The 18411-nt window shown below is 40.1% G+C and overlaps 1 protein-coding gene across 9 annotated transcripts; it reads right to left on the bottom strand.

The window, feature by feature from the left end:
• Positions 1-42: 42 nt before the first annotated feature.
• Positions 43-17886, bottom strand: LOC128264999 (proton channel OtopLc). Of its 9 annotated transcripts, none has more exons than XM_053000754.1 (13): positions 17400-17886; positions 16165-16298; positions 15746-15784; positions 9215-9325; positions 7923-8107; positions 7309-7466; positions 7097-7117; positions 6594-6705; positions 6346-6506; positions 5348-5365; positions 3026-4485; positions 2061-2421; positions 43-1349 (listed from the first exon to the last, which is right to left on the bottom strand). In XM_053000754.1, the coding sequence occupies exons 1-13, from the start codon at positions 17547-17549 to the stop codon at positions 1209-1211; spliced, it is 3051 nt and encodes a 1016-aa protein (XP_052856714.1). In that variant the 5' UTR covers positions 17550-17886; the 3' UTR covers positions 43-1208. The 9 variants fall into 9 exon arrangements, with proteins under 9 accessions (XP_052856714.1, XP_052856715.1, XP_052856716.1 ...); XM_053000755.1 differs by having other exon boundaries at positions 2073-2421; XM_053000756.1 differs by lacking the exon at positions 5348-5365.
• Between the last annotated feature and the right edge of the window lie 525 nt (positions 17887-18411).

The raw sequence follows: 18411 nt of genomic DNA, 5'->3' as shown, positions 1-18411 counted from the left end.
TTTGTTTTTTGTATTTTTGGCCATTGAATGCCACAATTTTCATTTTTTTTCTTGTCTTTTTTTTTATTTTGGTTTTTTTTTGTTTTTAGTTATTTGTGTTTAGGGGAATTTGTTTTTACAATTGGCCATGAAGTTGTCTTAGCGCCATTGTTTCCAAGTTATTACAAAAGTTTTGTTAGTGAATTGTAGCTGAGAATAAAGAAACGAAGAGGTTCAATGATTAAATCAAGTAGAGAACATAAATAATATGAAATAAAATTATACCAGTAAATCAATATTAATTCATCACAGTTTCTTGTTGTTCGGCTGTTACTGTTGTTGTTATTGTTGTTTTTTATTTTTGGTGAAAAAGTCAGATCAAATTGATTCAGAAAGTCCTTTTGTTTCCGTTTCCGGGTTTCGTTACCGTTTCGTTTCCGTTTCCGTTTCCTGTGGCCGCGTTCTTCATGGCATTGCATTGTGTGTGTGTGTCCCTGTTTTGTGTTTCAGTGTATTCGTTTGTGCTTTCCCGGGGACTTTGACTTTCATGGGGATTTCCCCCACTCGCAGTCGCGAAAAAAAACACGCGAAAACAACCATGTTTTCGGAATAATATCCATCTTATTCGTAATGTGAATTTTTTAATCGATTTCGTTTTGGTTTCGGTTGCCGAAGCGGGTAATAATAAAACAATTATGAAATTAATATTAGCTTGCATTTCGAATAAGTAACAAGGTATTGCATCGTGTTAGAGGCGAAACTAAACTAAATTAAATTAAATTAAATATGTAACTCAGATTGAAAACATGTGCCGTGTTTTTATGGTTTTAGGTTTAAGGTTTTCGGGTAAAATGTAAACGCTATGACTTAGTTCTTAAGTTCTCCACGAGTTAACAAAGTAAAAACTGAAACGGGGGAAATTCAACAAGCGATCTGCTAATCGTTATCGTTATCGCAATCTTTTATCGTGCAGATTGGTCCGAAAGGTTCGTTCGTTTCGTTTCTCATTTCGATTCGCTTTGGTTATTAAACAAAAAAATCATAATCATATCTGCATTAATGTATATATATTATATGTAGTATGCATATATGTTTTATACGTAATTAGAAACTAACTCTTCACTTGATTTCTATTTCTGTTTGCGTTCTGGGCTCGCTACATTTTGGTTTTGGTGCATTTTCATAACTCCCACATCGGCCTATATAGACATCGGGATATAGACATCGGCTTACTCCAAGCGTGCCTTGTAGGTGGTCTTCCAGATCTCGGCGAGTGTCACGGCACTGTGGAACCGATGGAAGATGCACAGGGGCAGTGTGATGCGCTGGATGATCGACCAGGGCACAAATCCGTAGAACTCCAGCTGAACCTGTGGGTGTAGCATGGTAAACCGGGTTAGTGGGTTGGCCAAATTTCGGGGGGTTTCTGGGCTAAACATTAAAGACATGCAGGTGGACAGCACAGCAGGGCCAAAAAGCAGAAAACATTTGGTAAAACAATTATCAGTCCAGTGATAAATAAACCTAAACATTTAGTTATTAGCTTAAGTCGACTTTTAAGGAAACATAACAATTATTTAGGCCTTAAGAAAACAAATTAAAATTAATCAAATTCTTTTAGGAAATACCAAATTTTTAAAGGAAAAAATATATTAGGAAAATTGAAAAGACTCTTGTTTGAAGGCACTCATTTGAAAACTATAAAATTTAAAATAATATTTGAGTTTGCCAAGAAAAGGATATTCTTTATATCATCAATATCACTTATGGTTTTTTTAAGCAGTCATATAACGCTTAGATAGGAGTTCAGAAACTAAAAATTAAAAAAAATATTTTAAAGGCAAAAATTATTAAAGTTTAAACGTTCAAAATACTATTTAATTTTGCCAATCAATTTAAAAAAAATTACAAAATTACAAAAAAAAATTCCGAAGAAATTGCAATCCAAAGGCATGCAAAAACAGAGAACACAACTGTGTATCAATCGGATGGGATATCGAATAACAATCGAATAACAATCGAATAACGAGTAGAGAACGAGAGCGTTAATCGTTTTACTTAACTCAGTCTCGCTTACGTACATATCTACTTACAGGATTGGCGAATACTTTTTGAGCTTCGAATGTGTAGATGGCGAACATGGCCACGTTGCAGATGAGTAGGAAGGTGACGATCTGGCGGCCCGGCTTGCTCCGGTCGTGCTCCGGCAGGTGGACGCGACGGCGGGACACGTCCGCGATGAACAGCAGCTGCAGGATCACCTGGAAGACGGCCACGCCCCCGGTGGTCGTCACCAGCAGGCTGGGCTCACTCTCGAGCACCTTCAGACTGCCGGCGATGATGCTGAACACGGAGTAGGTGAACAGGCCGAAGGCCGAGATGCGCAGCAATATGTCGTTGAGGTTCGACTGCTCCTCGCAGCGGAACTTCAGGTTCTTGACCCTTTTGGGATTTCAATTGAATGGCAAAACGGAAAATATGATTAGGGTTAGATCTCGGATCATTAGAATCTTGTTCAGACTGCGCAGAGTAAATATCATCAAAAAAAGGGGCCTCGATTTCTGAGCTTTAGATATCTAATAATCTAATTTATATATCAATTTAAAACTCTCCTTACATTTTTTTCACAAAGACTTTAAAAATATCTAAATATAATAAATATTCAGAAAACTGTTAGTCAGAACTCGGTTCCAGAAATCTCTGACAATTTTCGGAATTCACTTTAAAGTTTTAAAGTTTTTTCGGAGTAAATTTGTTAGGAACAGTTCTTTTAATAATAAAATGAAAAATGAAAAAAATTACAAAATTTAGAAAACTTTCTATACTCCAGACTACCAGACGTTTGTCGGGACGGAATTTTGAGTTTATAATTGTAATAGTTGGAGTAAATTTACTGGAAACAGTTTACTAAATAATAAATAGGGGTTTTTTTCGAATTTAGGTGGTTAAGATTTGCGGTACAGCCCCTAGATGGGTGCCGAAATGCCTGGCCATATATTTTCTCTGCGCAGCCAAACGCCAAGTGTGTGCAGTGCTTCGTCCAGACCTGATGAATCCCACTATAATGGCCAGGATGGCGAAGGCCATCAGGATGCAGTGGCTGGCGTCGGCAAGGTAAATGGCCAAGAGCGAGAACTGCTGATGGCGCACCAAGACGAAGAAGAGTATCAGGCAGATGAGGGCTCCGACCAGCAGCAGGAGCCCGAAGAACAGGCCCTTCGACGAGCCGACGCAGTCGACGCGTCCGGATCGCGCCTGCTGCGCCATGGCCACCGCCCGCCGCGACAGCATCACCTCCAGCCGGTGCTCCAGATCCTCGTCGTTCATCCGGCCCGGATAGCGGCCGATGTGCTTCCACATCACATACAACACCACCGCCCCGATCAGCGAGTACTCGATGATGAACGGATAGAGGTAGGGCGCCGAATCGTAGACAATGGTGCCCATTATGTCGATGCGTCCGCAGGCGGTGGAGTTGAGTGTGCCGATGTTGGAGGACAGCGCCGCCGGGTAAATGCTGTCCAGGCTCTCCAGGTTCTCGAAGCTCACCAGGCCGGTGGCCTCCTCGTGGCCGAGATCGGTGTACGTCTGGAAGCTGTTCTCCATGGGTCCCTGGCCGAAGAGGTTGTTCATAATGCTGGCCGAGCCCTCGGTACTGCTGGCCGGGCTCAGGGTGCTGGCCAGGAACGAGTCCACAAACGATCCGGCATGGGAGGCGGAAACGGAAACGGGAAGTGGCGTGGCGGCGGAACCGAACCCATCGACTGGCGCCAGGCTCGGCGGAGCAGCGCTGGAGAGGATGCGCTGCAGGCCGCCGAAGGGCGAATCACTGCCGCTGGTCTCGAGATTCAGGGCGGCGGTGGTGGCGGTGCTAAATGGACTGAAGGTGGTGCTCGATGATGGGATGGCGGTGCTGGTCGGAGTGATGATGGTGGTGGCGGTGCTACTGGCGGCCGACGATGTCGGTGATATGGTACTCGTGGAGCTACTGCTGCTGCCCGCCGTGGTGGCCGCGGTGGTGGCGCTGGTGATAAACTTCTTCAGCTTGCGGGCCATAGTAGTGCTGTGCCATTGGTAGTTCGGCGTGGTGAACGGCGCCCTGGTGGTTGTGGTGCTGGTGGTGCTTAGGCCGGCGACCACCTGCTGGTCACCACCACCCATGCCCAGGCTCTTCGAAATACCGTCGACGGTATTGCGAACCAGCTTGGACAGCACGTTGTCGCTCTTGTACACATCCTTGGGCAGGATGTCCTCGCCGTCGAGGACCTCGAACTCGCTATTGGGTCCTGTGTGGGTCCTCAGCACGGTGCCCGCATGGCGCAGTGCATGCTGCCGGATCGAGTGCGCAATGGAGGAAGCCCCCGCCTCCGGCTCGTTCTTCTGGTGGTAGATCGTGATCTCCAGCAGCGACTCCTTCACCAACGTACGGATCCACACGCAAATGTTGGTGGCCACCACGTGCATCAGGCCAAAGCGGGCGATCACCTTGAAGCGGTGGATGTTCAGCTGAAGGTGGCAAATCCGGAGGTCCAATGCAAAGTCCGGTCAAGAGTTCCGGAAAAGCATACGGAAAAGACGGAAAGACAGAGACAGGGCGCTTGAGTACGGCGGCGAGTTTCACGGGGATTCAAGTCGAGTTACATTGATTACTTATAGAGATTAGAGATTACGGGCAAAATTCAGTTCCAATGGGGCAACTGCAAGCCACTGGCCCTGCAGAGGGATCCATAAAAATATTATATCACACAAGATCAGAAAACTATAAGAAGGATGTATATATTATTCTTCATTGGCCAATTTTACAGTACTTTTTTAACTGTTTTGTGTTTTTTTTTCTTTTTTTTTTAATTTTATGTATGTTTTTTATTGTTAAATTTCACTGTAAGTTGTTTTTTTCTTTTGTATTAATGATAATAAATATACAAACTAGCCTGCCTTTTTTTACATTTTTTTTGTGTCAAGATGATTTTTTATTGACGAATTTTACTATAAATTGGTCCTATATCCTTGTCTAAATACAGCTGATAACACTCCTTATACTACCCCAAAACAATCAATATTTCCACCTTTAGTTTAAAAACCCTCTCTGCAGTGACAGTGGAGCAAAACAAAAACGAAACGCCCGCCAAATGGAAACCTTACGTATATAGTAACTTGTTTAGACTATTGGTTATCATATCGTAACATATAATATATCATAGACATAGGCATATACAGGTGGTATATAGGTATGCAGTTAGGTGAGCAAAATTAGCATTTTTGGTTGGATTTGGTTGGCAGATGTACGGGTACAGGTTGAGTTAGAGTTTAGAGTTTAGAGTTAGAGGTAGAGAGTACAGTAGAGTAGAAAATGATTTGCATATCGTACCTGAAATGGCGGCCTAGTCTGCGATCGCGCGAATGGGGCGGAGTTGTGGGATTATGTACACAAAAATGGTTCATTAAATAACTACGTAGCAAAATTTCGGAATTTGTTTAAAAGAATGAATATGCATTGGTTGATTGATTGATTGATTGATTGATTGATTGATTGATGGATGGATGGTTTGGATGAATGAATGGATGTATGAATGAGCTGTGGCTGGCTGATTTGGTGGGTGCTTTCGATGGTCAAAATGCGTGTGATGCTGCGGATCTGAACTCTGTGTCAGTGGGTCTGTGAGTTCACAGAAAAAGAACAAAATCAAGGATCAAGACAATATTTGGAGGGTTCGGTCAATCTAATCTTTATCCATAATGATTTGCCTTTTTTTTTTTTATTTTATTTTGGAAGTAAGATTAGATCAACCACCTCATCTTTTAATTTATTTAAATAGTCTGTTGTCTGTGGCTTTTCCAATGTTCGTTTGAGAGATTGAGCGAAGCAAGCGAGTGAAATATGGCAGATGATGTGATCAGCGATGGATGCAGTTGCAAATGCAGATACAGATGCGGATGGGTGAAAAACTGAACTCAAAACTGCCAATTAGACCGCCAATTACATATTCGTGGTGAGATTTGGATTGAGATCGACTCGGATCGGATCGGATCGGATCGGATCGATGAAGGTAAGTAAACCGAAACGGGAACCGCGACCTGACTTCAAATGCCGCGACCTAACATTCACATTGAGTAGTTCTACAGAAACTAGGGAAACTAACCTCGCTGGGGTTCTTGAGGAGGAGCTGGGTTGGTTTCGTGTACTTATGATGGTTTAACATTTAACATACGAGTATAGAATAGCCGTAGATAATAGCAGTAGGTAGTAGTAGTGGTAGTAGTAGTAGTAGTAGTAGTTGGTAGTAGTCATACGCTTACAGTGTTCTTTAGTTTTAGTTTTAGTTTTAGTTTAGAGTTAGACACCGATTTTTTGGCCTGTCGACTTACCCGTGCATTCATGAATATAAAGTACATTTGCATGAAGGTGAATATCATCTGGAGCAGTGGGTTTACGCCGATCAGGATATGATGGCATGGCGAATCAAATGGAATTTCGAAAAACGATCCAAACTCCAGGCCAATATAGATCATGGCGCCCAGTCCAAAAGCTACGTACGCGTTTGAGAGAGCAATTAAATAGTGTCAGTTCAGGTGGATTGAGTTTCACTTTGCTTAGTGTTTCATTTCCAACTCACCAATAGCTCCCACTCGCAGGAAAAAGCTGCCGTGCGTCAGATCACTATGGGTTGTCTTGCGCTTGCGCACATTCTTTGGGGTGACGGCCACCTCGGCATCCACGGGTGCTTCCTATATATATATACACGAAGGGACGGAGAGATCGGGCGATCAAGAGATAATACATGTTGAGGGAATCTCACAACCCTCGGACGAAACTAATTGATGCGACCTCAGCACTTGGTAACTAATTGACAAAGCTTGACAAGGTGAATAACTCAATTGTCGGGTGGGTCATGGAGAATGGCAGGTTGTCACATGGAGGTTAAATGGTACTTATCTAGAATTCGAGTTCCACAAAGAATATTGACCATTGATCAAGTTGGTATTGAAACCAAGTTTTTGATAAAGGAATTTCTACAATTCAACATATTTTTCATACTGCGAGCTTTTAAGCAAAATATACTTTACATAGCGAACAAATATCTTATAAATATTTGAATAAGGAAGACTCATAGCAAACCAGAAACTTGGCCAGTGTGTGCTATTTTAATATAGAAAACAGATCCCTTATTAGTTTAATATATATATTCGAAACAAATTGTTTTCGAGGGCAATGTTTAAGTCAATTTAGGAACTATAGATGTTTACCATTTTAAACACAAAAAATTAACTTTATCGTATGTCATTAGATCCTTTACAAAGATCATTTAATGGTAAATCACGGCCACCCACCTGATATGCGGCGCCCTTGGCCGCCTTGCCAGAGTCCTTTGAGCCCTTCGCATCCTTCGAATCGGCCGGATCGGCATTCTTGGCTTTCTTCGACTTCTTCTCCTTGGGCTGGGGTTTCGGTTTGCTGCCACCGTTGCCGCCATTGCAGCAAGAGCTCTCTGTGGAAATATATAATGATATATATTGAAATTGGTAATTTTTAACATTATTTTTTTTGTTTGATGGAGGTGTTCCAATTGCTTATGTTTTATTTTCTTGGTGTAGAACTGCTAATATTGGGTTTTTTCTATAAAAAAAACATTTGGTAATTTCAAATCTAAGTTTATACATCAAAAACCGTTTATCCCTTGTACTTTTTGGTAAATTATAAATCGATATTTGTAATTGATATTGAAAATGTTATTTTTTTTAACTGTTTTTATTTTATAGCAGAGCCTTGAGGTTTTAAAAGCTCGTGTTTCATTTCCTTGGGCTTAAACTGCTTATATTGATTTTCTTTTATTAAGACATTCGCTAAGTTAAGTTTTGAGTTGATATAATGTCGTTTTGTTAGTTAATAAATCAAAATTTATAAGTCAGCAGTTAAATATAACTGCACCAAATGAAAAACTTACCCTGCAGCAGGAAACAAAAGACGTAGAGAAGGAAGAGTATGCTGACGCCGTAGAGATATGTGAAGAATGTCTCGTAGTACAAAACCGGCAGTCGGTGGGTGGTTACATCGCTGATTACGTAGGCGATGCAGACGACAATCAGGAGGATCGCGTACACCAGACTGGTCACAATAAACAGCGATGTCCTGCGAAAGTGGGAATGCCCAAAAGTTAGTTCTCTGGGTGCTCAACTTCTTCTTTAATGTTGGTAATGTACAGAAGAGTAAACATTGGGTGCGCGTAAATACGGAAGGTGTGTGTGTGTGTGTGTATACTCTATATTATCTTGTTGTGTGCAGGAACTGGGTCAAGATCTGGCCAGAAATCGGTGCTATAACTCCCCCTAGTTGACCCAGTGAGTGCTAATTTCCCACTTTTCCAGTGTTGGTGTGAGTTCTTGTTTTGTTTTCTGTGTGTGTCTGGGTGTGAGAAAATGTCTGTGACATGCAGCCAAGTCTCAAGTGCATTTTCACTTGACAGCTCAAGTACATAACCGCCCTGCAATATTACCTATTTGATGTTTGATTAGCCACAGATCTGCACAGTGGGCTCTGCTCTATATTTTAATGCTAACATCCCTAAGTTTAAGACCAAAAATCTAGAATGATTTGTCATTTCTCATATATATATATATATATTAAATTAATTTGTATCTGTCTGGGAATGTTAATGAATTCCAGTAAGTAAGCCTTCATCCCACCGTGCCTCCCACAGTGTTTTGTGACCCAGTTAGTTGCTGCTTTAAATACACAACCCCCTTTTCCCACCCCACTTAAGCATCCATTGGCATGTGTGTGGGCCCTGAGCTGAATCAAACCCGATGTTTGCATTGTATAATGCGAGTATCTGCAGAGAATTCCTTTAATTATGCATGAAATCAAAGCTGTTGCAGTCCAACATTCATTGCGGAATGGTATGAATATTTAAATAAGTCTGTTGACGAATATGTTCTATATGAGATTTACCAACGCAGGAGGCTGCTTTTATATTTAAATAGTAAATATTTTGGAATTAGAATAGAGTTTATAGGCATTTTTTAAACAGTTTAACAAGATAATAGTATTCCAAACTACTTTTCTAAATACTGATATAAATTTTTGAATATACATATCAGGAAATACTCCTTTTGAAAACCCAAAACAGTGTGTTCACACTGAACGTGTAAGGAAATGGAAACGGGCGAAATTTTGAGGTCTGTAGTAATTTTGGACTTTGGGGTAGGTCATGGTTTTTTATTTCACATGTCACATTACCATAGTTCGATGGGTCCCGTTATCGGATTTGTTTCATATGTGCCCTGTACCGTTATTTTCGCTGGCATAAAACTGTACTTATTTGGATTTGGCTTGAACGTGTAGCAAACCCTATAAGATTCGATGTGAATTAAGTTGTTGGTATCCAATTCGTAATACTATATGTTTGACTTAATGGGGGGGTTTCTTTTTGGATAGCCTAGGGCTGTGGGTGGTGGGCGGTTGGGCGGTTGGGGGCAAGCGCACGCAACTAAAAAGAAAATCTTTTTAGAGGACCTCGATGAGAGAGTGAGACGGCGCTTTAAGGCTGGGATTGCACTTTTGGTTATATGTACTTTACTATATACTACATTCTATATACTCGTACGGTATGCACGGCTTGGCATTACTTGCTTATGTACAAAGTGCGCGGCTGTGTGCGTTTGTATCTTTGTGTGTGTGTGCTCAAGTGTTTTGGGTGAAGCTGTTATACACAGGGATTAGTTAAATACTAAATGGAGAGCGGCCTTGATGCTAATACCCAAATCACATTTACGTACTGAAAAACTAGCATGTAAAACGTGCATCTTTTTTAGAAAACCCAAAAACCCATTTTTTCAGCTTAGTTGTAAAGCTTGTAAACCTAAGCTTTTCACCGGATTTGCAGAGTAACAATGTTATTTAAAGTGCCTGGCAAAACAATTTCCCAAAAATACAATTAGCTTATGTCGACAAGCCAGCTTGCCTTAACATTCATTTTCTAGATTTTCAGTAGATCAAAGGTATGTTGTCAAAACTGAAGATTATAGCTAGACATTTTGAGACTGTTTTAAAAAATGTAGTTTATCACTTAACATCAGGTGTATGGAGAAAAGCTTGTTCTTTGGCATTGATAGCCCCCTTTTGCATTTGAATTCGCCCCATATATGAAACATTCGCACCTCTGCAGCGGCTGCGGCATGACGTTCTTGAGCTCCATCTCCTTGTTGGCGGCGTTGTTCTTCTCGGCGCTGTCTGTGCTGCCGGCGGTATGCGAGCGGGACACCGGAAGCGTGGCCATGTTGTCCCCGCCCTCGACGTCGACGGTAGCGACCTTCACTTCACCGCCGCCCATTGTCTCCGTTTCCGTTTCGGTCTCCGTTGTGCTGGCTTTTTTTCGACGATCTCCCTTTCGATTTTGTCTATCGATAGGCGATAGGCGTTTTTTGGGTTTTTGGTCCTTCGCGGCGGATTTATCTTTTCCTCTGCTTTCCCTTTATTTCAATTCACAGTTCGTAATTATGTGATTTGGCAACTCTAAATAAATCAATTTGCTGGGTTTATTTTCCATTTTTGAATGCAACAGAATAACTATTGTTTGACTTGAAGAGCACCTCCCTATACATATATCTGACTATCTCTCTCTTTCTCTCTCCCTATATCTCTCTCTATTTTTAGGGGCCTTGTGGAACGCATTTGAAATGCATTTGACAAATGGGCAAATGAGGCGTGGCTATGATTTTTGAAACGGACTGCATCCCGGATGGGAGCGACCTAGTGACCTCTCTCTCTCCGTCGGATTTGGGGGGTTGAAAGTCGAATAAGTCGTATCTGGCATTTCACATTCCGGCGGGGAAAATTGAGCCCATCTCCTGTAGAGCTGTGTAATTTTGGATCCCACAGACTCCGGGTGTACTGGTGTGTATGCATTGGACTCGGAGGACCTATGTGAAATATACTATCTCTGTACATTGCTCAGTCCTCAGGTTCTTAGAGAGATTGTCTTGCTGTCTCTGTCCCTATGTGCCTCTCTATCTCCCTTACTCTCACTCTGCTGTATGTATAATAAGCTGCTTAAATACAATGTGTGTGTGTATTGCCCGGTGCCATTAAAAGTCCTTTTTTGGAGGCCTGGCCAAAAGTATTAACTGTAGTTAGCGGAAAAACACTAGCAAATACAATTCTGTCATTATAATGTCACCAAACCACAGCAAATAGTTTTTTTTTAGAGCCAAAATCGCTTATTAGTTGAAAACTGTAAGGCTTTTGTAGATTTCACAGTTTAACTTCACAGATATGTTTTTCACTGAATAGAGCACTTAGAGAATCACTTATCAAGTTAAAACATTAAAAAAATAGAATGATGGGCTTAGTTTAAGTTAGGAATCTTGAGTTTTTCATTGAACACTTCCAACTGATTGGAGGACTCCAGATTTTTGGAGGACTTTGGAGGCTACCTGGCGAACGTTTCGCTTGACACGTCCAAGACCCTTTACTATCCAACTACAACTGAAACGGGCCCTGGCAGGATAAATCCAGCATCCTTTTCGGCCAGCAGCCGCCCTCAATCTGCGCCGAATCTCTCGCGCCCTCTCTCTCTTTTTCTCTTCGCATATCCTCGTCTCTGTCGCCTCAAGTCCCTCCTCTCTCTTTCTCGCAGGATGCTCTCGGCATGTAGGGGAAAAATATCCCGTGAGTATGCCAAAAAGTAGGACACGTTTCACTGCGCGTTTTCAGAGTGCGATTTTTGCTCTTGTTACTCTTAAGATCTCGGGTATATTGTGGGCATTGTCGCGGGTTTTGTCCCTTAAGAGGCTTTCCATTCATGCGATTTGCATCAACTGAATAACATTTCGAATTGATTGAAATATAAACTTACAACTCCTTTATAGTATTAAAGGTTTGTTTTCTGTTATTTTTTTTAATTCATACATATATTTAATTGTTTTTTTTTAATGATTTCCATTTTACTTTTTCTACATATGTTTTTGAATAAGTTCTTCTTTCTTTGAAACATATGAATGTCTTGTGATTTTTATTGTAATTGATGATATTACAATAGTCATGTTCTAATTGGTAGAGAACACTAATTGTTTTTCTTTTTAAAGAATTAAAATACAATTTTTTTCGACGAAATGCGGTCCTGTCCAGAAACGTATCTTTTAATTGAGTTTTGCATCGGGAAGCAGAGATTCCTTGGTTTAGCCGGACACTCGATGTAAATGGGCCAAATGCCAATCAGCGGAAATATGTGGAGTGCAGCAGCCAAAAGCGGGTGGTTTTGTATGGAAGAGTGGGAGGTCGACAGACTGAATCGAAAATGGGAAACTAAGGGACAGAACAGAACATAACGCAACACAACCGTCAACCGTCAACCGTCGAAAAGCAACAGCCCAAAACTCAATTACCCACGATGCTTGGCCTGCCTCTACTGATTTTACTACTATGATCTGATGTTTTTGTTGTTAGCATTGTGGTGCTACGTATTACAGCCACCCACTGAACAACCCACAGACACAACAACCCCGACAACATTTTTCGCACAGTGGTTGGCTTGGTTTAAACGGATGACGTTATTTCATTATATTTCTTAAGCAGCTTTTCATGAACACAAAAGAGTGTATTGATTTTTACTCAAATTATTGCATATTGAAATAATTTAAATTAAATATTTAACAACTTGATTTGTAAATTCAATTTTTTTTGGAGATACTCTTAAATTAGTATTCTGCATATACGAAATACCAGTAAAGAATTTTGAGATCATTAGACTTTCCAACTTCCAATCCTTCTTTTCGCTAATCCCTCTTATGCCTTCTAAATATGTACCTACAGATTCCTATTTCTTATCTTTTTGTCACTAGAGCTATTTTAAGACGCAATTTCCAACTTCACGTACTTTTTGTTTCCTAATCCCACTCGAGTGCCCATTGTGCGGCATGGCTTACGGTAAAAGCCGAGCACGTCGTCATGCTGTCTGGTCCGTCGTCCTGCTTCGTCCTCGTTCGTCGTCCCGTTTTACCGTTTTACGGTTTATCGTAACTCCAGCGCTGGCTCCCTTTTGTGCCGCCCGTTCGCAAAAACATTGCGGCATTCTGTTTTGGTTGCCCATTCGCCGACATAGTCGCCCCATCCCTTAGAATTCCCAACTCACAGTTCCTCAGCCATTGAACGTGGAGTGCAGAGTGCGACAAGGGGTTGCAGTCATTCAGAAGAGTGGCGGTATTAAAAAATGTTCGGGTACAGTGAAAGAATAGAACTATCATTATTTAATTATGTGTCATGTTTGGGAAAACTCAACAAACAGCATGGGCAAAACCCAAAATCAGATCAGTATTATTCACTAAACTAATAATAGAAAACCCAAAGAATTTTTTAACTTGCACTATTTTTTCGAAGATTTATTTTTAAATAACAGAGTTGTTTCCAGTGTAAAACAACTGCGTCGTAGTTGCATCGAGTAGTATAAAAAGCAGGAAAAGCTGAAAAAGCCGCGGACAGACGGCCGCAGAGGGTTAAAGGCGGAAGGTAAAAGGACTTTGGGAAAATGCGGGCAGGGGTTATCGCATCGCTGCCAGCCGCACCCTGATCCCAGTCAGATGAAGACGTGTGACCCAGATGTTACTCACTAATTCCCGGAGTTGAAAAATGCGAAATAAACCCCTTGAAATTCTGTCTGCCGAATGTTTAATCAAATGATAATAATGCGCAGTTCAACAAAACAATTTGAAATGTCCTATAACTTCTTACTAATTAATGTTCAAGAAAACCTGGAAATTAAATCTATAGTTTACTTAAAAACTAATTGAGTTCCTAAAAACACGGATAAATCTCTGACTTGTTGTCCTTTCTAATTGGGATAAGTGTCGAAGGCCCTCCCTTGAGGCAGTTTTTAATTATTTTGGCCTTTCATCAGCAGCCCTCAGAAATCGAAGAAGGGTTGACCGCTTGCCTAATTATACTTTCATCCAACCCTCACAGCAGATGAGGTCTTTATCAGGAGCTTAAGTTATTATTTTTAAAACAAAGTATCGGGGGTGAACAGAGAACAGAGATCCTTGGGCCTACCACAAAAAACCTTGTGCCTAATCAGGTGATAATGTTTCTGCCAGGGACAATGCTACAAATAGATGCTGGGCATTTATTTTAGAATGGATTGAGAGGGGACGAATCAATAAAAAAAAAGGAAAGAAACTCCGGGATGCGTCAAGCACAGAAAAAATTTTTAGATTTTAAACATTTTCTTAAACCAAAATTGAGTATATTAGTTTAAATCTTATAAAGTATGCCATTCAACAGCAGAACGATTAATATTTTTAATTCAATTAAAACTTGTTAGTTTTTTCCTCTGTGAGGCTTGAACAAGTTCTCAAGTGAGGCTGACAACTCTGGCCAAATGCCAAGCATCGATAGTTTCGCCGTCTCCCCAACTCAACGCCGTTCTCCTTTGCGCCCATTGTACCATCGTATTGTTAGCAAATTGCAGAAACTCACGAATGTAAGTCATTCGTACAATGACACTTTGGGTGGGGAGACAAAGCCATAGTTCTACGGGTTTTGGGTTAGGGAATGGAGATAGAGATGGAGATGCCATAGGAACTCGCAAGCAAAGAAAATAAAAACTAATTAAAATATCAAAGAAGGCATACATTTTAGACTTTAATTAAAAAATGTTAATATCAAAGTAGACATCAGTATTCTGATAAAATATCAAAATAATATGCTTGTAACGACAGTACCCAAGATCGAACTCAAACCTTTTGACCAGAGAAGAAGGCACTTTGTTCAATCAATTAAAAAATATCTTTTCTGCGAATATCTAATTGATATTGAGCTGTTTTATATCTGTGTGTAAACTATATGCAAGACGCCAACAGATCTGGTTGGCATGCATCGCTGACAGTTCATGCCGCAGCCAGCCGAGTGGAATGCTTTGTCGGTTTGTCTAGTTGCGTAATTTGTTTGCAACTTCTCTTCAAACCACCCAGCACCACCCACTGGCAGCATTGTGTAAGCGATTTTGGATGACTCGCGCTGCCTACTTATTTGTTTTATGTCCCGAACGAAGAGGAGCACGAGAAAAAACCATACTCGAACAAAAAAACGATGCCACACCATCGGAAATGTAAGGCAACGTGCCTGACGTCCAGTTCATTGACATTATAATCCACTGGATGCCAAAAAAAAAATAGATATGTAGTACAAATAGTACATACAACACAATACCCATAAAGATACAATGAAAAAGCTGAATGAAATTCGGGCAAAGATATATTTTTTTTTTTTTGGCTCCTGTGTGTTTGTGACTCCCTAAGCGGATATACTACTTAATTTTGAATTTGTGTGGGCACTCAGCGAACAATTTGTATGCTTCCTAATAACCTAAGAAGTTAGCTAGCTCATATATCACTTAATCTTAGAAGAACCAAATGCCAAGATTGAATTTCATTCATTGCTTTTAATAAGATGAATGTTTATACAGTAGGCATAACCACCGATCATTTCCCAGTTCTCAACGTGCGTGTTGGTCCCCACCGAAATTTTCAGGTTAGTATCTTCAAGATCTAGTTAGTGGTGTTTTTGTATTGGAACTACTGCTATTAGAAGCCATCGCAAAATGCAAGTGATAGGAAAGATCAACTACATGTCAGTGAGAACTAACTAATATCATTCCTAGGTTAGTAGGAAATGGATAAGATCATACGGTTATAGAGGGTTCTACATTGTCGATATATGTATTTAAAGAGTACAGATAGGATAGAGGTTTGAAAGGTGAATAATAGCAAATCTGACCTTTGCTGTGGACGCGTCAGAACCGCTGGATGTTTGCCGCTGTAACGGTTTCTAACTGATTAAATTGAACACGATTTGCAATTTAAAGGGTTTTACGGTTCTACTGAGGATCTAATCAAGAGTTCTCACATATCAACAGAGGATGGAGAGGATGGAAAAATTAAGATCATCACAAGATTTATGGCTAGCACATTTCAGATTTTGATTTCTTGGATTTTTAAAGCTGCTCGGGATCGTTGGAATTAGAAACGGAAGCTTAGTAACGCAGGAAATGGAATGCGTGACACGAAACACAAAAAAACACATTCAGTGGCGACACATAGATTGTGGTGCTGGCTTATAATCGGTATGGTAAATGGTATTTGGTGGTATTTTTGCGGTTCAGGGGACAGTATAATGGATCCATGGAACACACTTACTTGGCATTTTTCGGTCGTCTTGCGTCGATCGGGAAGTCGTCGTCGAAATCCAAATTGAAGTCCTCGCCGAGATCGTGAGGCACTAGTGGGGTGCGCTGGTGGGCAGGACTTGTGTGGTAGCCATCGCCCTGCAGCTGTCGTTGGAGCAAAAACACATCTCGGGTTAGTTATCTTATGTGCGAAGTGGTTATCTCGTTTTACGACAATAAATTGGAATTTCATATAATACAAAATGTACAAGGTATATACACAGAGGATGTCACAGAATTATCAACAGGATTTGAGGCGTACGAATTTCTGAAGAAATAACCAAAACTCATAGGTTAATTTGTTAGTAAAATCGATAGAGTTTAAAAATACCGATTAAAAATTGGTTAACATAGTTGGTTTTATATATGATTCATTCATATGATTCACAAAAGAACGTTTTTCATTAGCATGCATTTCGAAAATAAGGCGTTAATAACAATTTCTGTTTAGACTAAAACAATTCCAATTTATTGCAAATTATATTACTCATAATTATTTTGGCTCTTTTCATTTTGATTTTTGAAGAACATAAAGTTAAGGGCGAATCGGTTACTCGTGCAAGGATTTTGTTGGTGAAAGTTTTGGATCCGTTTCGAATTCTTTGGCTAAGAAGAAAAGACTTTTAAAATAAATGATTAATCTGCCACACACACCGACACACAAACACTGCATAAAGCGGGGTTAAGGTTTATATTCATATGCAATATTTACAAGCTGTTTTGATTTAAAAGTTTTCAATCTTATATATATTTATTTGAATGAGTGAGAGTTGATGTGTTTTTTGTACGAAGTAGTAATATTATAGTATAATGGTATAAAATATGACATTGTTTTTGAAGTGTTAAAGCTGGTTAATTGAAAAAATAAATATTTTGTTTAAACAAAATGCATAGATATTTAATATGGTTTTTAATAATTTAATTATCGCAAAAATTCATTTTTTAATTATTTCAAATATTGGAAGTGGAATAAATAATGCATTTCTTGTGACTTATAATCACTTTGAAATATCTCTTAGAAAGTGGGATGAATATTTGAAAGAATAAATTATTTTAGATCTGTAAGTTTAGCAGAACAATGATTATTATGAAAGTTAGATGTGTGATCTGTGTGTGTTTCGATTTGGACGTGATGTTAGGTTTTTAGATATTGCATATGAGTTGGGACGGGGCAATCCTTGTAGCGAGTATTTCGAAGGCCCCTACCTTGACCACAGTGCCGACCTGGTTGGATTCAGATGCCGATTGGCGATTGTCGAGCAGATTGGCCCGCTCCATGTTCTCCAGTTGAAGTGTCTCCCGTGGTTGGTCCAGTAGTCTTTCGCGCATCTCATGAATGTAGGGGCACCGCTGCATTCCTCACTTCTCTCTGGCTTCCGATTCTCGTCTGCTCTCTCCTCCCCTATCTATCAGATATCGGATATAGTAATTGTTATAGACACTATCTACGGAACTGGTTGAGGCAACACTTCTTCTAGCGTTTTACTATACAATGCTATATAATCGGAGTGTTATTGCCTTGCCATTCAAATATATCCGGCCGTATATGCGCGAGTATATATCTCTATTTGTAAGCTAGTATAAAGTTCTTAGGGAGGTAATCGCTATGGTTTGCTCAACGTGATAAATCAGTCATAAGGTTTGCAGCAGCAGTTGTATTTATAAGACTTTTGGGTTTCGCAGATTGGTCGTTCTGAAACGAGAAAAAGTATGGATATTTGAGTTTAATTTATGGTTAAATGGTATGACATTTTATATTCAAATTGGCTCCGCGTTTTGAATGAGTAATGCTAAAAATTGCAAATTTATGGGCAATTTTTATTTATTTGTATAATTTGATGAGCACAATAATGCACGAAACGCGATCTTACTTGTAAGAAATGTTTTGTTTGCATAGACTCCGAAAACTGTTCTCATTTGTAAAGCTATTAAACAAAAAATATGCCAACATATTGTACGATTTTATGCGTTCATATCGAACATTTTGCATTCGTTCGTGTTTGTTAAGATGCGCATTGCCCTATTTATATTCCACAGAGTTCAACGCAGTGGGCTTCACCGAGTTAGTGGTCTCAACTGGGTGTAAATCGAAAGTTTATATCGCCACACGACCTCAGTTTCTGATTTTCCACACGCACGAAAAGCGAGACCGACAGCGAAAAGAAAAATAAACATTTTGGAATAATATTCTGCAGCATGCAATTGCCCCTTAATTATA

This window comes from Drosophila gunungcola, unplaced genomic scaffold, assembly GCF_025200985.1.
Source record: "Drosophila gunungcola strain Sukarami unplaced genomic scaffold, Dgunungcola_SK_2 000088F, whole genome shotgun sequence".
NCBI lineage: Eukaryota > Metazoa > Arthropoda > Insecta > Diptera > Drosophilidae > Drosophila > Drosophila gunungcola.
Note: the sequence above shows the minus strand (reverse complement) of the source record. Positions and strands in the feature narration are given on the sequence as shown.